Here is a 21824-nt window from a genome sequence, read left to right as displayed (position 1 = left end):
TCATGCCATGGTGTACAAGACAAAGGAGAGGGCACTAAGGTTCTATGAATTTGGAGTTGATGAATGTGCAGGAATCATTAATCACAAGTGGATGTGTAAATTCAAGCCTCATCATTCCAAGATGCCCAAGCAACTTGTTGGGATAGACTTTAAACAATAATTAGTGACTTGGTGATACTACTAAGCCAAATTATTGAATGCACGTAGTCATTCATCGTTAAGATGTGGATATTCTATTTCATTGAAGAGGTGGTAGTTGGCATAAAGATTGTTGATTGGGGAAGATAAGCGACAACTTGAATGGGTAGTTGAGGAACTCAGAACATTTTTGGTCTTTTTATATGAATTCTTATATTGCATACATGTGAGCAAGGATCATTAGTTATGAAGGATGGAGGACTAGGGGATGCATTGGATGCAAACACATAAGATGTGGTCTAGGGAATTCAAGATGTAGGAGAGAGATCCTTAGTTGCACCTATATAAAATTCCAAATTTCCTTACAACCAATGACACCTTCACCTTGCATATTGTAAGATCTCTTCAAGGATGTGTTCACATGAGGTTGTTACAAGAAGTAATAAAGTTGATAGAATAATATGGGTCATGGTTCATTCAATTTTGCAGATTCACCTACATTTGACTTCAAGGGTTCACTTCCTATCTCTACAGGCTTTCGGGATGACCCACTGATAAGATGGTGCTACTAGAAGTTACGAGGCAATCAAGTGCTTTTGATAGAATCTAAAAGGAAAGGAAAGGTAGACTTGAATTCTTAATCATCACAAGAATTTATGGAAATGTCCATTACTATCGGTAATGACAGGTGAATAGAAGAACTACAACATTACCATCTCTCATTTCGTACATCAAGTTCAGATGTTGACCCATATAATAAGATAAGGATGGTGGTCGGCATAAATTACAGGCAAAGGATGCAACTTGAGGACTATTGGGCATATGCTAAAGATCAACATGAAATTAGAAGAGGATGTATTCCAAATCATTGCTTAGAATGATCAAAATATGTGACACGCATCCAGTGTCAAACCTAAGTAGAAGAGATATAAACATAGTCTAGCTTGATTTCAAGAAGTTTAAGTCCGTGCAACCACCTAATTGGTCTGGACCTGAAATAACAAATCTTGATAAATCATCTTAGACCAGTCTCAAAATTAAGTAAATGGTGGGTTGAGGTTCACATCAACAAACTGAAGGGAAAGAATGTACACCTGAATTATAATGTGATGGTATATAGGGAGTTGCATAGTGGTGAAACTATGAAGTCATTAGAATTTGAAGTTGAAGAAGAAGATCCATAAGAAATGATAGAATGTGGGAAAGGGAAACATATTGCCTAGGATTTGCAATTAAAGAAGAGGCAACATGTCCCAAGTAAGAGGCCTTCACAAAAAGGACAAAGACTATAGATGACACAATCATCCCCTTGTACCTTTTCAAGTGTGCAAGAAGGGGATCTCTTTACATATGAAAATATCAGGTTCAATTGAAGAAAAGAGTTACAAGAAGAAGATTAGTAACTCTAAAAGCACAAGATAGAGTAAGTGTCAATGCTTCCACTGAATCTTCCCAACAAAAAAATGAAGAGCAAGAACCTCCTTCAAAAACAAATCTTCGTATCTAGGAGTGCCTCGACACAATGTTAGTTGAAGATTTGGGATTCTAAAACTCCCTGTTCTTGATAAAGAAGCCCATGAGGAAATAATGTAGGAGTAGGAACAATCACAAGTCCATGATCTATCGTCTGCCACTTCTATTGGTTGAAGGAAAGAATGGGAAGGATACTGTTGTGACCAATAGTCACATCATCGCCCAAGCTTGGGGCCCCCTTTTGTCTCTTGGTCTTGTCCTTTTGGCTTTAGTTCTTGGTAGTATTGGGCTAAATCTTCTAAAGTTAGCTCTTTCAAATGAGAATTGGTAAAATTGGCCAGATGTGAAAAGTGTTGTCCATGTGGCTCTGAGAATGGAAATTATTTGCTTGTTTGAGAATTGAATGTCTTGACTTACTATTTTTAGAAATTCTATTATTAGTAAGTCTATTTTTAGTAAATTTCATTGCCTCTCAGATTGGCCTTATTTTGACTTTGGGACAACTTACTATTTTTAGAAAGTCTATTTTTAGTAAATTTCATTGCCTCTCAGATTGGCCTTATTTTGACTTTGGGACAACTTACTATTTTTAGAAAGTCTATTTTTAGTGAGTCTATTTTTAGTAAATTTCACTACCTCTCAGATTGGCCTTATTTTGACTTTGGGACAACTTACTATTTTTAGAATGTCTATTTATGGCAGGTCTATTTCTGCAACAAGTGAGCTATGGTTGATAAAGAGCCAAAAGGGTACATGTGTCTATATCCAAAAGAATGAGCAAGCATGACAACCAATCAAGAAAAAAAAAATGCTCGAGTTTGGAATCACCCGTGAAATATCCAAAAGTAGAAAGGCATGAAGATAATAGAAAAAATGGTTGTCGTGGAATTCTTCCATCATGGACAAAATCCACGATCTCTCAAAAAATCCAACCTTGGAGAAAAATGGTTGTTGCGGAATTCTTCCATCATGGACAAAATCCATGATCTCTCAAAAAAGTCTCACCTTGGAGAAAAATGGTTGTTGCGGAATTCTTCCATCATGGACAAAATCCACGATCTCTCAAAAAATCCAGCCTTGGAGAAAAATGGTTGTTGCGGAATTCTTCCATCATGGACAAAATCCATGATCTCTCAAAAAATCCAGCCTTGGAGAAAAATGGTTGTTGCGGAATTCTTCCATCATGGACACAATCCATGATCACTCAAAAAGTCTCACTTCGGAGAAAAATGGTTGTTGTGGAATTCTTCCATCATGGACAAAATCCATGATCTCTCAAAAAATCCAGCCTTGGAGAAAAATGGTTGTTGTGGAATTCTTCCATCATGGACAAAATCCCCGATCACTCAAAATTTCCAGCCTTGGAGAAAAATGGTTGTTGCGGAATTCTTCCATCATGGACAAAATCCATGACCACTCAAAATTTCCACGAGCAAGAGAATTAGAAATCATGGAAGAAAAATTGGCTAAGTGTTGGCAATTCCTCCTTGATGGAAGAAAAAATGCTAGTGTTGGAACTTTCTCCTTCATGGAAGAAAAAATGGCTAAGTGTTGGAAACTTTCTCCTTCATGGAAGAAAAACTGGCTAAGTGTTGGCAATTCCTCCTTGATGGAAGAAAAAATGCTAGTGTTGGAAGTTTCTCCTTCATGGAAGAAAAATTGGCTAAGTGTTGGAAACTTTCTCCTTCATGGAAGAAAAAATGGCTAAGTGTTGGAAACTTTCTCCTTCATAGAAGGAAAACTGGCTAAGTGTTGAAGATTTCTCCTTCATGGAAGAATAAATGGCTAAGTGTTGGAAACTTTCTCCTTCATGGAAAAATGAAAAAGGATTAAGTGCTAGAAATTTCTCCTCCAGATCTTGAATTTCACCCTCTTCAAGTGTGTACCCAAGACTGGAAAAATGATTGATGATGATAAAAAAAGAAGGGGGAATTCTTCAAAATGTAAGAAAAGGCATAATAGTGAATTGAAAGCATTTGAAGAAAAAGGAGGAGAAAGCTCTAGTTCTAGAAATTGAAGAAAGACGCTCAAATCCAAAATTCTAGTACCAAGATCAAAGTACTAAGTGATCCGGTCCCAGACATTCAAGGTTCAAAGATCAAAGTTCAAATCCAAAAATCCAAGAATATGGCTAAGGAAATGTTTGAGAGCTTTACCAGGGAATCCAGTCGATGGAAAAAGATTGTTGATAACATCAAGCAAGGAATATCAAATGCAGTTGCATCCTTGTTATCACAAAGATTAAGGGAAGAGGAAATGACAACTGATAATCTGAAAGTCAAGTTAGAGGAATTCTTTTAGCTAAACATATATGGAAGAGATGATTTTGAGAACTTCTCCTTCTCAAATACAATGCACACTACTAAGGACTTACTACCAGATTGGGATGAAAGCTTGGGAAAAGCAGAAAGAGCAATTGCAGTTCTAGAATTCAAGCAAGAATCTGCACCAAGCATTAGTATAGAGGAGTTGGAAATAGTATTAGATCGATTTCGATCTTTCAGGCAAAGAAATCAAGGATAGATGCATTAAATGCAGAGTGGGTGTGCATAGGGATCATTTATTACACCCCACTCTTTCTTAAATTAGCATGCATGATGGGCATTTATTACCCACTACAGTAGTGGATTCCTTATGGCATTAATGTAGATTCTTTTCCATTGCCCTAACCCTAATTAGGGCTGATGTGGCATGATCTCGGCCATCAGTTATTATGATCATCCGGGCCACCCGTTGTAATCGAGGACCTATATAAAGGCCTCATTTTCTCATTTGTAAGGAGATTTTTTAGGAGATTTTTAGGAGATTGTTGCTATGAGTTACTGAGATAATAAAGTTTTCATTGGAGTTTGGTGAATACTTGACGTGTCTTAGGGCTTGCTTGTTCTCCTAAAATTTCTTCAAGTAGATTAAGTTTAACATAGTCAATGTGTGGTGATTACAATGGAGAATATAATGGTGTATTGATGAATTCCTTTGGTTCATACTTTTGACGTTTTAGTGATTCTAATTCGTTGTGTAAAGTTAGCCTGAACCCCTTTCATGCATATGCTCAACTTCTATCATTTGTATACATTGTTCTTTATGATGGTGTATGTAGTGATATGAAAATCTTTGGCATAACCTTTGAAGATTGCACTGGTTCATGCTTAGTTGTAGTATAACTTGGCGAAGCGGAATTTAGCAAATTGAGGAATTTGTCTACTAGAATACTATTTGTTGTTATCACTACCCTTAGGATTAGAATAGAATTCCTGAACCCCATCCTATTTAATTTTTGCATATTCTATGAAAAATCCAAAAAAAGAAGCGCTTCATTGCAAAACCTTAAGATAGCTCCCACATCTAGTATGGCTTGAAATGAATATGAATAAACACGTAAGGCCCCTTGTGATCATCAGCAAATCACATCAACCACTGATCTTATCCACAGTCAAGCCCTGACATTAAAGGAACCTTGAAGTCATTGTATGATCTTCTAGCAATCTTAGCATACACAAGACTTTATTCAAGAGAGGATAAGATATTTCGGTATTTTGTTCTACTGTTTGGTGAGTCATAAAACACACATCAACAGATACTATGGAGGAAATTAATCTTGCACTAGAGTTGCAAGAATTTCTAAGTTGAATAAGCAAACCAACAGAGAAGAGTAAAACAAGGAAATTATCAAAAATCACTAGGGATGAGTCAGGATCTAGAGTGTTACATTTAGTAGTGACAAGGATTGACAAGGTCGAGGATAAAACTACTGTTGACAAAAAACAATGTGACAACAATTAACCTGGGATTTGCAACTAAGGCACAAGTAATGAAATAGTTTGATAATTCCTCCTAAGCATTGAAAGAACAAATGAAGGGATGGAGAAGTACCTAAGGTTGAAAAGCGAGAGCAAGGCCTTGTGTGGTTATTCGTAGTTCTCAACATTTGTTAGGTAGGAAGATCATACGATTGTCCCCCCTACAAGTCTTCCAAATGAATCAATTGATGGCCTTGAAGAATTGAGGAGAACCATCCAAGGTGCCAAAGGGTGCATGAAGAATGTTTTTTAATGTTGCGTGTAAGTTTGTTGAGGACTTAGCTCAAATGCATGGAAGAACTTTGGCTTCCTAACTTTTCCTATCCTAGTCAGAATACAAGGTGCGGATTAGGCATGTGGTGATACCCATATGTCCTAGTGTATCATCTTAAAATGGAAGCACTTCTATGTTAAGAGTGTTTAGCCCTCCAAGTAAGTGGTTTGGGGTCATGTCAAGCGCCTTGAATAGGTTTTTGCATGGATTTGGTAGTTTTCCCCCTTTTTTGCTTTTCTCTCTCCATTTCCAGCCTATTTTTGACAACTTTCTCTGTAAAATTGAGGACTTTGACTTTATGGGTCAAGGACAACCTTTTAGGCAAAGGTCGATCTCGACCTTGACTTAAGGCAGGGTCGACCTTGTCCTTGACCCTAGGTTCAATTTTCAATTTTCGGGAGATTTGGGACATCAGGCTTTAGAAAGTTTCATTTTCCCACTTTTGGGTTGGCTGTTTCAGGTTTCTGAATGGTAGACTCTTAAATTGCATTTAATTTAGGTTCATTTCTAGGACTCATGGTTAATTGGGATTTAATGATCCCATGTTAGCTTTCTCTAGGAGTTTGTGCCCTAGATCTCTATATAAGGAAGCCATCTTCCCTCATTTTGACATCCATGATTGATAAGTGCATCCATGATCTATGAGTGAAGTTATTATCTATATTTTATGAAGAGCGTCTTCAATCCATTAGCAAGCATCCATTTTCAAGTTAGCAAGCATTCTATCCTTCAAGCATTCAAGTTTTCCGTTGAAGATCAAGGATTGAAGCATTCAAGCCTTTGAAGGGATTTGGTTCAAGCATTCAAGATTCATCATTCAAAACCCAAGATCTATCCATCATGGTGGTGTGATCTTCCTTCAAGATCCTTCGTTCATTTTCAAGATTTATTCATTCTTCTATCAAGGTGGATTCTAAGCATACAATCATGGAGGTTTTGATTTACATTTGTTAATGTTATGTTCAAAGCTTTCATCTCAATATATTTGTTTACATTTTGAATACAATTGCATATCTATTGAATATCATAGCTTCATTGTTAAATTTACTTATACTACTTGCTAGCATTCCTTATTTCAATTCTATAATTAAGTTTGATTCCAAACTAGGGATTGACCAAGGCAAACCCCTCATCCAAACAACAAAACCATTTTTCTTGTAGATATAGGTGTTGAACAACGAATTAAACAGCAAATTTGGATACCCTTTTTGTTGAACTTGCAAGATCCGTGAACAAAAATTACGTCAGAGCAGTGCAGGTCAAGGTTGACTTTTAGGGGTACAATTGTGCCTCGGTATCAGGGTCAAGGTTGACCTTCCTTTAAAAGGACAAAAATATTCTGGGTTTTCTCCGTCTCGACATTTCCAGTCCATAATAGGTCGCAGAATTTCTAGAAACTGAACACAAACATTGGAAATCAACATTTTCCAAATTTATCCTACTTTAAGGTTAGTATTTGTCTCTTATCTATTTCAAGATTTAAGTACATAGTTCTCAAATAGGAAAACCATAGGACATCCTTTCTCCTTATTCTCCATTTCATGATCCACTTGTGCATTGCTTTGTGATTAAACAATTTGGATCATTCCTTTTTTGAGAATTTGGGTTGAGGATTTGCCCTATTTTCATCCTATTCACCTAGAATGAGACTATTCATATATCCTAGAATGAGACTACCACATTTGAAGGCTTGGATGGAGATTTCGAGGCGACATTGATGGATGGTGGAGTGATAAGAGAAAACAAGGCATATGACTTTCCCTGATGGTATGGTGCAGTAGTAATAGGGAAGTCATTATTTAATAAAAGAATGTAGAGTCAACTTGATTGAGGAAAGTGATCAAGAACATCCATGAGGGAATTCTCAATAATAATCGAGGCATTGTTCACAAGGAGGTTGGTTGATGAAGAGATGGTGGCAGATAGGTTGAAGATTAGACTAGACAAATTGTTTGGTATGAATCTTCTCAGAAGATGACTTGGAGAATATTTCCATATTCTCAAACATTAGGCATAGATTTGGGAATCAACGTGAGAATGGGAGGAAAGTTTTTGCAGGTTGGGACACCTATACCAATATTGTTGCATGCAACAACGAGCTTGTGTTTTTCTCATGTTGCATTCTTCTCCTTTTAATTTCATAAGTATTCTTTATCAATTACAAGCAACCAAGCATTTTTATATTCGGAAAATGTTATTTTTCATGATTATGAGATGAGAAAATTTAAAAGTATCATTCTGGGATCTTGTTTGGAAATGAAATCATGCCTTTTTGGCTGTCTGTGACAAGCTGGTTTTATGCTGACTCTAACAAGCTTGTTCACAATGGCTTACAATATAAGTATTTCAATATTGTGAGTACTAAATGGATGAAGTATGCAGCGACGCATCAATGCTCGTGAATGCTTAACATAATTCTAAGAGTTTTATGTATTACATGCAATGCTTTTACAGTTCCTTATGTACAAAAATATCTAAATGATGGAGATTAGTTTGGGTACATTTACTACATTAGGAAATTCATTTGGATCAATTTTTTATATGTAATGTCCCCATATTGGAGTCCCTGTTTGTACGCAAAACCAATTCGAACAATAACATACTAAAGTGAATTTAACAAATCAATGACAATGTTGAGAAATGGTTAAACAAATACATTGGTTAGTGAATAAGCAGATTATGATAAGGGGCATGCCCAGCCAACAATTTTATAATAAATCATATCTTAGTTTGGTAGGAGACCCAAAAGAGTGCTGGTAAACTGCCTAGCCCAACTAAGCCTGAGACTGCACAATCATTGAAATCCCACAGGCGGCAGGGACATCCAACTATGAACCAGTTTTATGCCTTGGGTTGCTGGACTTAGGTTGGGGGATCTTTTAAACCACATCTCTCTAACTTACCTCCAACTTTGCATTTGATTGATTATGGTATAATCACATGCATATGCGTATATGCAGAAATATAGTATAAATATCGGCTTAATTGTAAGCAATATTTATTGATGCATATAAGCAGATTGAGTATATTAAGTGCTTAGAAATCTGTCTATGAATATAGGTAGATAGGTTGTGTAAAATACTAATCATTCATACCTAATTACTGATATAATGCACAAGACTGTATAACTCAATCTTAGTTCTTAGCAGATAATTCCTTGATCTGTGTGTCGGATGCTTACTTTTTTCCACACTGCGTCATTCTTTACTTTTATTCCATTGTATCTTTGAAGATATGCAACTCTTGGATAGCTGCCTTGTTAGAGGAGTCATGTCTCCTTTACCCAATTGCATCACACCTCTCTATGTTTGAAATTATAATTTTACTTTTATTCCATTGTATCTTTGAAGATATGCAACTCTTGGATGGCTGCCTTGTTAGAGGAGTCATGTCTCCTTTACCCAATTGCATCACACCTCTCTATGTTTGAAATTATAATGAATTAATCTTAAGTCAGATTGTTGCTAAAGTTAATGGATTACTTCATTTCCATGATTACTGTCTTTTTATTATTGCTGCATAAGTAGTTTGTTGTTATAAAAACCTACCCTTCCTTGACTACCACAGTAAGAAAATCATCAAGTCTGTTCAAGATGATTTTCTCCCCTTGCTATGGCGGGGACATGCCATTAGTGCATCAAGTGTGTTATTGAAAATAGGGAAAAAAACCTGAATTAACTGATGCATTTAGGGATTTGTTTGCAGGCAGAATGAGGTGAACATCCCTGAACGATAAATCCATGTTTCCAAGAACTGGATTCAGTTTTATAGGGTTAGAGGCTGGACCCAGTTAAGTTGTATTTGTCATTGAAGTAAACTTCTAGTCATTTTCAAGGCTATATCAGTTGCTATCTGTTGCCTATATTAAAATGAAATCAAGTTTATTGTATTGAACGCCCTCTGATTTATCGCCAGATGCACAACCCATGAACTCAATTTTTTTAAAACATCATCAGTACTATCCTGTTGAAGTAAATACAGTAATTTTAGAATTTTAGTGTATATGGAATATGGTCATTTAGATAAAGATAATATGATTATATATGGAAGATTTGCAGAATTGTACTGTTCATAGTTACCACTAGACTCCGATCAACTGATGGAAATGAACTTAATACATTGTTACATATAATATTAATACCGAACAGTTTATATTAATTAGTCACACTGACAAATTCACCCCTACGAAATAATTTATGTTTTATAGTCTCAAATTTGTGTATATATTTTGTTGACAGATGTTTTATGCATGTGATAAAAACTGTAGTCTGCTATTGAACTCCAGTGTTACCCCTTTTGATTTGGAGAATTACCTTTTCACAAACATTAGACTGTCCTAAAATGTCAGGTTCATAAACAATATTTAATAAATGGAATTTCATGTCAGGCATTAACGGTGGGGCCGTGGGTGCAAGCTAGGAACTTTGCAGTTGTGACTGGTGTTTACGCAGGAATTGCGTGTGCAATGAAGAGGTTACGTGGAGGTGTAGAGGATGTTCAAACGAGGTAAAACCTTATTGCTTTACAAGTCTGTATATCTCTGTCCCGTGTGTGTTGTTGATCAATTGAAATTGAATAATATATTTGTTGGCAAGAAACTTATAGGTTGTAGTTAAACCTGCAATGTTTTGTATTTAAACATAAGACTGCCAGCAGAAGTGTTTCTATCGCAATACCTTCTATTGAGATTCAATTTAAATTGAGTTATTATTTTTAAGGAACACTTAATCATTCAGAAACATACTTTGCAATGTGGACCTTAGAAAAATCGTTAAGGTTCAATTTCTCTTTTGCAGCCATTGTATTCTTCTGTTTAAAGCTCTTTAAAATGAATTCACTTTCTCAGTTTTCTAGGCAAGAAAAAATGAGAACTTACTCTTTCTTTCCTTTTAGCATTCATATCTATGTTAATTTTCAATAAGCGCGTCTTTATTATCTAAACAGCTAGACCTGACTTAGGATATATGTCTAATGATATTGTTGTGTCCAGCATGGTGGCAGCTTTTGGTTCGGGAGCAACATTCACACTTGTAAGTGGTGTGGGAGGACCAGACATGGTGCGGAATGCGGTTACTTCTGGCCTTTTCTGTGCTCTTTTTCAAGGTGGCCTTTATAAGGTAAGCCACCATTGAAAATCATGGTATATTCTAAAAGATCGTATAACAATTCTATCTAAAAGTTTTTGATCATTTTCATGGACTATTGATCACTTGAAACACTGAATAGAAATCTACTATTTTTCAATGGAAAAAGCCCTACGCTTTCTCATGCATAGATCTCTAGCTTTTATATCTGGTGATGAACTGGAGGAAATAAGCTATATTATTTCTCAGAAATAGTGAATTCATTTAGGCAGTATAAGCACAAAGTGCACAGAGACAGAACATGAACAGAGCATTGTGTATGTCAGTCGTCATTACTCTGGTAAAATGCAATTGGAGGGAGGGATTTTCACATGAATCAAACTTGAGCCAGTGCCACGAAGAAGAAATTACTTCTCAGAAATAGTAAATTCTTTTAGGCAGTAAAAACACAATGTCCAGAGACAGAACACGAGCAGAGCATCGTGCATGTCAGTTATCATTACTCTGATACAATGAATTGGAGGGAGGGGTTTTCACATGTATTGAACTTGAGGCTGTGCCGTGAAGAAGAAATTAACTTCAACTTCAAGAAATGCTCGATGTGATCTATTACAGAGTTTTCTGATTTGAGTGACATTTCAGTATTTTAATTTTCACTTTTAGTGTGATTATGAGTACATAGTTGCCAATTTTGGATTGTAAGGTCCACAAGACACCTTTCTGGTCCAAGACAGATTTTGGTTATATAGATGATCATGATGAAGTTGCATTGATGATACAGCATCTTAGCATTCAGGATAACTTATAACATTACATATGAGAAAGTTACATGTGAAAAGGTACATACACATGCTTATGGGATAGGTATTAGAGTCACACCATTAACTATAGTGAATTTATCGTTGTGTTTCTTGTGGTAGTTGCTAACTGGATTCAGTTGTGTAGTTCTTGAATGAATCTTATTGACCCATGTTTCATGAGTAGTGGTTTACAAGAACCCATCTCTCATGTGAATGAATGGAACACTTAGCACTCATTGCATCTAGATGATGCTCACGGAGGTGAAGCATTGGGCTTTCCTAGGAGGTCATCCAAATCAAGCACGCCTAACCATGGAAACTCCGCCAAGGTTAAGCCCACTTATTTTTTAACCCCATTTGCAAAACCTTCAACAAGTTACGTGTCTTATGAACCACTCATTATAGAGCCACTTTAGCTTATCAATTGATAAGTAAGAAATATTCGTACTTACCAATTTGTTTATTTTTTTTATATAATATTTTGTATCTGATGAATGTTGACTGAACTTTTGTTTATTCCCGGTCATCTTTCATATTAAAAAGGTACGCTTGGATCACCAATAGATTCCTTGTTTTTACAGGTAGGCCAAAAGTTCTTTCAGCCATCAACTGAAGAAGTCTATTATCTTAGAACAAGAACAATGTTGAGCAAACTTGGGCTTCAAAATTATGAAAAGAATTTTAAGAAGAGTTTGCTGACGGACAGTACTCTTCCACTTTTGACAGACAGGTTCGTTTAAAATTTAAAGATTTTGATGCATAGGGGACCTTAAATAGAAATTTACTGGATAGTTTTTGGTTCCTCAACGATTGATGTATTACTACAATCTCTCTACTCGCAGTGCTCTAAGAGATGCAAATATTCCTCCTGGACCAAGGCTGCTCATCCTTGACCACATTCAAAGGTTTTACTTCACATTTTTAATGCTGAACAAGATGATTAACTTGCATCATGCAACACAAGTTATGTTCAATAAGAATTGAAACAATTGTACAATTTTCCATATTTAGGATCGCTCATAATCACTTGTCTGATGGCAGGGACCCAGAGGTGATGTCGAGGGGGAAGCAATAGTTGCCCTCTAGGAATTGTATGCTGTCGAGGCGAATGACAGGCATATCCATACTTTTCAACAATGAAACTGTGAAGTTTTGATATGTACGGATTTCATAATAGTTTGTTCCAGTTAGACATACCATACCGTTGTAACTAGAGAAGCAATTAATATTCCTGCACAATTGCATGGATGCCATTTGCGGATGCTTAAATAAGTAGACATGGGCTGCATTGAGCTTTAAAATAAATGACTTCAACAATCTATCATACTGAAGTATTTATAGGGTTCATATCGGATTAGGATTATTTTTTACTGCTGAACTTCACGTGGTTTTCATGATGGTCCTGCCATATTTGTATGTGCAAATGATTTAGAAATCGTGCTTATTGATTAAATTTTCTTCATTGTATCAATAGAAAATAATCTTTCCCTCCTTGAAACAATGCGTCACAGCCGACTTGGCAGATAATGAGACATTTTATTATTATCCCATGAATAGAACACTATGCCTAATATGAATTGTTGTACGCAAACTGATGTATGCATTAAAATTTGGTTCTGGATTGTTATTGGTGTGTATGGTTTGTTATCAATGTTAGCACCTGTTTTTTCTTGTGTAAAACAGATTTTCAAGGGTGCTTGAAACCCTTTAAGTTTACAACCAACATCAAGCGGCACAAAAGCTAGATAATGGTGAAACTGCAGCCAAGCTGCTCAACAGCAGCATCCCACACAACCTTAAGGGGTGGGTAAATAGATCTTGCTTGAACATGAAACCTAATTACAACAAAGTCAATGCAGAATACTAGCTGACTTAAAAACGATACAGAAAACTGAACAACACAACTGCAGCCAAGCATCAGAAGGAAATATTCCAGTGAACCAAAAACCTACACATTGCCTAACTCCTTTTTTGCAATGTTCACACACTCAACTTGAGGATGGGATTCTGAAATAGATTTAGGAAGACCTTTCTTCTTCATTAGAACAAGTTTTCCAAATAACATCGTTTTCAAACTTAGCAGAATATGGAGCGAGGAAGATGACCTACACCACCACATCATCTTTCAGCTAGAGTCAGCTGATGCAATTAGGAAGAAGTCTACTCGAGGAAGTTTTATGCAGCACAAATACACCATCTGGTCAATGGAAATCCTATGGCCATTGGCCGAGCATTGAGGGTAAATGCCATAGAAGTGTGAATCCATTCTGTAGTAGTTGTTAGAGTAATAATATATTTCCTTATTAATTAAATCAATTTGATTCAATTATTAAGTTATTTATTATCTCTAGTTTACTTAAGCTAAACTCTAGGCATATAATAATTAATTATTTTATTAATTATTATCATGCAACCTATTTTTTTTCCTATTAGGGATTTGATCTCCTTTTATAAAGATTGATCTTTTTGTAATCTTATTCATTCACTTTTGATAATAGCAATCTTTATTTTTGCTCATCAAGGATGTCTCATCTATGGATTTGGCAATTCTTGCCTCCATAGCTCTTTGCTTCTTTTTGTGATAGGTGTTTGCATGCAGGTGATTGTTGGGAGCTGTGGGGTTGATCTTTCATCAATTTCAACATGGTATTAGAGCTCTAGATCTTCATGCCTTAGTTTAGTTTATGAGAGATTTTTCTTGGGTTTTAGAATTGTGCTTTTTTTTGTTTCAGAGGATTTCAGTTTTTAGAGTTATTTTGTATTGGATTGGGAGGGTCATTTTTTTCGGTGCTTTTTGAGCCCAAATGGACCCCACCGCTTGATTTGTAGCACTCAAAAATCTCTATTTTCATATAAAATTTGTCTAATTTGGACACAGTTGAAATTTGAGGTGCAAAAATTGCTCTCAGATTTGGACACGCTTCACGAGATGATGATTTATTTTTAAAAAAGTAAATCAAAAAAACAAAAAAAAGAAGAAAGCCTTTTAAAAAGAACTAAATGCATGTTTTCTTTTTAAAAAAGTTTCAGAAAACTTGCTTTTTAAATTTAAAAAAAAACTTTTTTACATATTCCTAAAAATGACGCTTGCATCATTAAAAGTACTGACACAACAGTGACATCAGCAAAGTACTGACATAGTAGGTCTGACACTCGCAGGTGCTGATGTCATTTGTTTTTGGATTGAAATTTGATGGCTTTCAAACCATCATTTCTATGATTTGTTTTGTCTTAAAAAGTTGTCTGTGGTTTTTTGGCCGTATTTTTGTCATACGAAGGTATTTTTTGACGAATTTTATATCGTCGGAAAGCTCTTTTCGAGCCCGTCATGATGGTGCTGGTTATTTGGACTTTTGATGCTGTTTGGTTTCTTGCTTATGTTTTCCCTTTGTTTTCCATCTTCCTTTGTTCAGTGAGTCTCCCTTTCGTAACATTAGCCTCATGATGTGTTTGAGATTGATCACCTCAGTACACACATATGTACTCTTTTGTGCATCTTGATCGTGGTTCCTTGACTTGCAATTTTTTTTGGTCCACTTTCTCAGTTGCCTGTCACCTCACTCTGTCTGCATTAGGGGGGATTCTACTGTTGTTTCTCATACTTCCTTGGTTTGATTGATCAACTCTTCAGGCTTTGGTGTTTTATACCATTTGCATTTTCAAGTTCAGTTGTTTGCCTCCTGATTCGATTCAGATTATAGTCTTCTCTACCTGGTCAGGTTCTATTTCAGTGGAGGTTCTTTAGATCAGCAGTTATCTTTTGACAGAGCTTTGCAACTTCTACATGCTTCAGTGATGTTTTTCATAATCACTCTTTGGTCCTATTTTCGGGGACATTCTTCTAGTTGGAGGCTTCTTTAGTATGTCACTAGATTTTTCAACTATCTCTTTTTGGAGTAAAATTTTTCCCACTGGATTTTCTCTATTTCTCCTCTTTTCAAAGATCTGGTTGTGCTTGGGTACCTCGTTAGGCCTTTGTTGCCGGGACCCAAATATACTTTCAGCAATAGATTGTAGGTTTTTAGCCACTTCCTAAGTTTATCTTAAGGGGGGGTGTTAGAGTAATAATATATTTTCTTATTAATTAAATCATTTTGATTTAATTATGAAGTTACTTATTATCTCTAGTTTACTTAAGCTAAACTTTAGGCATATAATAATTAACTCTTTTATTAATTATTATTATACAACCTAGCTTTTTTCCTGTTAGGGATTTGGTCTCCTTTTATAAGGATTGATCTTTTTGTAATCTTATTCATTCACTATTGATAATAACAATCTTTTTTTTTTCTCATCAAGAATGTCTCATCTATGGATCTGGCAATTCCTGCGTCCATAGCTCTTTGCTTCTCTTTTTGTGATAGGTGTTTGCATGCAGGTGATTTTTGGGAGCTGTGGGGTTGATCTTTCATTAACTTCAACAGTTGTCATCCTTGTAGAGGTTAATGAAATAAGTTAAGCTTCATCATCCTTAGGGAAAGCCACCTTAGGAGAAGTCTCCATAACCATGTCATGAACTGCCAATTGGGAGGGAGATCAAGGAACCTCATCCACTAGAGAAGTAGGAACAATAGGGCCATCCCTGGTCAAATAATCAGAGCAAGCTTTTTGCCCTCAAGTACTAGAGCTAACAGTTCTACGAGTATGTGGACATTTAAAAGCAATATATCTTCTAGAAAAGCGATCCTTGCATTGGAATTGTAGGCTTTTGTAATCAAGTCGCTAAATCCACTACCTACCCTCGACCATCAAGACAAACTTTCCATGAAGAAGCTTGGATATGTTGATATCCATGAGAATATGGACAAAGGAGAACTGCCCAATCCCAGAGGTAGTTGAATCCACCTTTCAAAAATGATCAGTAGCATTGCTAGTATCCTCAAAGCATCTGACCAGAAATTGGATGACATAAGACAACCATACCTAAGCAAGCATAACAGTTAGAGATTCTGTCATATGGTTGAAATATGAAAACCATGATTTTAGAGAGGGAGTGCTCACCCCACATCCACAATTGACCATATAGCATTGCCTCCATGCCCCCTTTGGAGTGTGAAAGCTCAAGATAGAGAAAACCCTAACACAAGGTAAAAGCTTAATAGCGCCTTCGGTGGATGCTAAGAGCCCTCCAAGAATCAAAACCCATTCAAGTCTAGGAGCGAGGGCCAGAAGCTGTTAAATCTTCAAATTAGGTTTCTTAGAGCATAAATTTTTCATTTTCAACACCTTCCCACAGAATGAGATCAAAGACAGCTCTTGAGATAGACGTGGCTGCATATGGCTCTTATCCAAGCTAATAGCTCATGTAATACAACCAGGGACACACACACCAAGTGTGGCCCCTAACACACTCATCAGCAGGAATAATCGTAGCATAGGCAAAAGGATTAGATGACTCGTTGATAGTAGGAACATTAGAAGCACTAGATGGATGCCTGTAAAAACAATACCCATGACAGGAACAAGAATGCAAAAAACATCATTTGTCCTCTCTGGAGACGGACTCACTGTTGACACAAGCAATGCTCATTGTTATCACCAAGGTTTCCAGAATCATAGAATTGAGTGGGTGTCAATTTGATGGTTTTTATTTAATTGAACATTGTTATCAATATCTATGCTTGTTTTAGCCCAGCTTATTGGGCATTGTGTGCAAATCTTCCAAATAAGGATAGTGCCATTGGCAAAAGTGTTCTATGATTATGTTCATCTCAATCAAGTTTCTGATGTATGCTCCTAGGTGATTTGTATTGCCATATAAGTTATCAAGTTATCATATATGCCAATTTAGGAGTTAAAATTAATTGTGTCTTGTAGTTCCTCCAATGGGGTGAATTTTGTACTACAATTTGATTCACTTTTTTGGGCTTTCCTCTTTCCTTGGAGCTGCGACAGATAATAATCAGTGGTGTTGAGCTTCCCCACTTCATTGTTATCATAATATTTTTAGTCTCCCAGTTTCTTGCTATAGTTAGCTTGTTAGTCCCTGCCTTATCTAGTTGGGAACTAATGTTTCCAGTGGTGGTTGGCAATTAATTTTTATAATCAAAGTCTCTATAATGGTAAAGTTTAAAAGTCATTTATTTTTTAATTAATTTTCATTTAACAATTTCATTTTTTTCATTGGCCAGTAACATTTTTGCTAAGGGTTAAATTAAGTTTTTGAGATAAAAAAAATTAGAGAAATAAAACTCTAGAAGTTTCTTCAAGAGTAGTAGAGTCCACCCCTGCATTCCCCCAAACAAAGAGCATGGCTACTTTATAATCATTTCACAACTTTGCAACACACAGACATTAGCTTAACCATGAAAGAAAGCTGAAAAAAGGAGGCCCTTGAGCGAAGCATTGATCTCTTCCACATAATACAAGTTTAACTCTTACAACGTAGCCTTTGTTGAGAAACCTAAAGTAATGAACATGACAGAAGCAAGGTCTGGATGTTGTAGATCCTCCAGAGTAGGGTTGACCAAGAAGCAGTCCCTGTTAATGGACATGTTCTGATTCCAGAGTCAGATCTTGTTGAAGCAAAATAGTAGCTAGATAAGTCTATAACCTACATAGATAGAGACATAGCGGTGCCTAGTTTACTACCAAACTATTCCTATGCATGCATTGTTTTGAAACTGTTTAAGATCTCATGTCTTCTTCAGGGCAAGCCTATACCTTGTCATTTCAGTGCATTCCCATTCTTCAAGATCAATACAAAGTGGATTAACCCCATGCTTGAACTATACCAATTTGTAACTGTGAGTGGGTCTCTGGCCTCGAACCTCAATTCTAGTCTTATCAAATTAATTCATAAGGGAGGGGACAAAACCCTGATCAAGAATTGGAGGCCAATAACTTTACTGAACGTTTCTTATAAGATCTTGGCTAAAATTTTGGCCTCTAGGATTGCTCCTATTCTTCCTAGAATTATCAGTCCCATGTAGACAGCGTTTGTAAAGGGGAAGTACATTTTGGAAAAACCTTCACTTGCTAGGAGACCCAGGAATGGGGAAAATGATCAAGCTAGGAGATTGGGATGTTTCTTAATTAATTATGAAAAAGAGTATGTCAAGATTGAATGGGGTTTTATTTTCATGATGTTGGATGCTCTAGGGTTCTTAGAAGCATATGTCCTTTTGGTGAAAACTTTTCTTAGGGAGGCCAATGCAGGAGTAGAACTGAATGGTTCTAGATCCCATTGCTTTGAGCTTTCTAGATCCATTAGGCAAGGATTTCTTGGGCTGAAGGATTTGAGACTTCAAGGTATTGCTCTAGTGATGAAATGGATAACTAAAGCCTTAGAAGGTGAGGAGCCATGGAAAATCCTAACTAGGCATAACTTAAGCAGAGGGCATCTGTGTGGGGCTAGACATTGGAATGAGTTGAATGTGCTCAACTTTCTAGCTTTGGACTGTAAAACTAGAGTGGGAGGTTCCAATGTATTCAAAGCAATTTGGAAAAGCTAGGCTTTTGTGAGATCCCTATTCAGTGTTATACAGAAAAATGAAAAGGGCAACATCTGCTATGGTAATTGTTCTATTTGGTGGAATTTGAAAACCAACAATAAACCCCTTGCATTAATACAGGGTTGCTCAGCAAAAAAATGGGTTATTGTTGGTATTTGAACTTTCAATGATATCTTGGTAAATGAGAAGCTCATTGAATGAGCTAAATTGAAAAATAAGTTTTCCTTGGACGAATCCCAAAAGAGGACTTTCTCCATGATTGTCAAGGCTCTTGATACATCTGGGGTTAGAAGAGCTTGTTGTTCCATTAATTCCTGCTCCTTTCAGCTTAGATGGCCTAACTCTTCGCCCCTCCACCTGGTCAAATCTAAACAAGTTTATTCCATGCTTACATCTGGCCTAGATATTCTTGACCATCTCAATACCTATTGGAATCTTTTCCTTCCTCCTAATGACTGGAAGAAAATCCTCACTGATTTGTGGGCTAGACCTTTGGAGCCTAAGATTGTTTGCATTCTATGGAGACTCTTCCTTCACAAACTTCCCTTTGCTAAACCTGGTGGGGAACCCAATAATTGCACAGTTTGTAATCTGCCTGAATATGTTTTTCATGTTTTTTTTAGCTGCCCCTCTGCTTTTGAGATTTGGCATGTGTGTTTGGCTTCGTCCTTGGGATCAACTTCTCTATTGAAAATGTTATATTTGGTAAATTTTGTTTTAGCAGCAATGAGTTAAGTGTGTTCTAGTCTATTCTCTCCTCTATTCTCTAGCATCTTTGGAAGTTAAGGAATAATAAAGTATTTCAGAGCATAGAAAGGATCCTTACTGAGTCTCTCAGGAGACTTGTAAGTGTGGAAATTATTTTGCAGGTAATAGACATTTTCAAACTTAAGGAGGACCATTTCAAAAAAATCATGGAGGAAGGGTAGGGGTTGCTGACAAAAAAAGATCTGCACTATGGTTTTACCACGCTAACTGGAAGGACTGTAACAAGTAGGAAATAGTTTTCAAAGTACCCCTTTCCCAGTTGATATAGATGATTCAGAAGGAGGGTAATTGGATACCTTAAAATGTGGATAATGAAAGACCCAATATGACTTTCATGCCTTCCTCGGTGAGGGTTACTACTTTAGAATCAAGTGAGGAAGACGAGAATTAATATGATTAGTATTTTAGCTCGATGTAATCTTTGTATGAACTTATTAGTCCTTGATCTTTGATGTCTCTGTGACAACCTAGTGGCTGATATTTTTTGTTATGTAGTGGACTAGTGCTATCATATTGGCACTTCGTATTGTTCCTTGTCTTTTTGATATGCAATAAATAAATAAATAATATATACATTTTGAAACAATATCATAAAAGCTTATCATCCCTTATTTATTTTTTTAAACTCACAAAAATATAAATTCATTTCTAAAAAAGTTTCTTAGCTAGTTAATCAAAGTAAACATATAAAAATATAACACTTATAAGACATAAATTAAAAATAAATTAAATTTTTTAAAGGTTTCTTATTAGTTTTGGATTAATATGATATGCTTTTTTTTTTTTTTTTTATTGGTTTGTTGAAATTAATTATTATTACATATTAAGTGATGGTAGATTCAAACCCAAGACCTCCCACATGAGGGTCACAAGTTACCATTGTGGTGTAAGCTTTTGTCTAATATGGTATGCAAATATTATAATTTCATATAAAAAATAATACGATACACAAATATTATAATTATAATTTTTTTTAACAAACGTGATAGTTCTTAAATGAGGATTCAATTAGATATTGAGGTCTCTTTTAGTGTGAAGAAGATTTCTAATATGTATTGTATTTATACATAATAATTTTGCTACAAATGTTTTAGATTTATATATGTAACTTCTAATTTTAAAAACTGAAACAACTAACTAGTAAACTTTTTCATCTATTTATAATATTTTACCAAAAACTATTTCCTATTTTGTAAATAATAAATTTTTATTATAAATGTTCAAATTTGTTATTGTGACCACAAAAATCTAAATTGTAAATAATAAATAATAATAATAATAATAAAAAATGTTAAATGTTAATCATAAATGTTATGGCAAATCTAATTTAACTCACCCCTAACCCTATAAATTCAAGCTAGAACCAAACTAAAATGAGCCCTAAACAAATTTACACAAGCATAACATGCAACTCTTAGTCAACTCAAAGTAGATTGTAAAGTGTTTGGTTTAGGTTCATAAATTTCAAATTTAAAGACTATTTATCATTTACACAATTTTATGTACAATCATTTCTTAAACAATTGTATATAACCAATGGTGAAATGCATCATCTAACTATTCTTTACTCTAGCAATAGACAGGTCTCTAGCTCTAGTAGAGCTCTTGTTATTTCAAATATTAGTTAATCATCAAATATTAGTTAGACAAGTCTCAATTAATTTTTCTTTTAGACATATCTTTACTTAGACTACTTTTCTATTTAATTAATTATTTTATAACATTTGTAAACTCTATTTATTCGTATAATTTATTAATAAAATAATTTCATTTTAAAAATGTTTTATGATATTAGATGAGTTTTTGTAAGTGATTTATTACCTATATCTTTGGGGAGGTGTCCCTAGTGAAAAATTTGTTAATATTTTTTCACCTTAGAGAGTCTACTCCAAACCGGACTAGGATTTTGTGTATTGTGTGGGTCCCAATTTTTTTTCTTCTATTTTCTTTCGCCAATAACTTGAAATCCACAAATATTTATTTAAGAGAAAAAGTTTGGATTTCAGATATTGGGTTATCTATTTTTTCTTAAA

General features: G+C 35.4%; 1 protein-coding gene across 1 annotated transcript in view; it reads left to right on the top strand.

The window, feature by feature from the left end:
- LOC149540123 (chloroplastic import inner membrane translocase subunit HP30-1-like) overlaps positions 1–13070 on the top strand; it is a 32340-nt gene extending 19270 nt beyond the window's left edge. Inside the window, exons 2-6 of the mRNA XM_089801308.1 lie at positions 10073–10191; positions 10676–10802; positions 12151–12299; positions 12412–12474; positions 12611–13070. Coding sequence (XP_089657434.1) covers positions 10073–10191; positions 10676–10802; positions 12151–12299; positions 12412–12474; positions 12611–12644 — 492 coding nt within the window. The 3' untranslated portion in view covers positions 12645–13070. The remainder of the gene's footprint in view (positions 1–10072; positions 10192–10675; positions 10803–12150; positions 12300–12411; positions 12475–12610) is intronic.
- The last annotated feature ends 8754 nt before the right edge of the window (positions 13071–21824 follow it).

The sequence above is a fragment of the Cupressus sempervirens genome, chromosome 9 (assembly GCF_028749045.1).
Source record: "Cupressus sempervirens isolate cs-2001-9-10 chromosome 9, ASM2874904v1, whole genome shotgun sequence".
Taxonomy (NCBI): Eukaryota; Viridiplantae; Streptophyta; class Pinopsida; order Cupressales; family Cupressaceae; genus Cupressus; species Cupressus sempervirens.
This window is presented reverse-complemented; position numbering and strand designations above follow the sequence as displayed.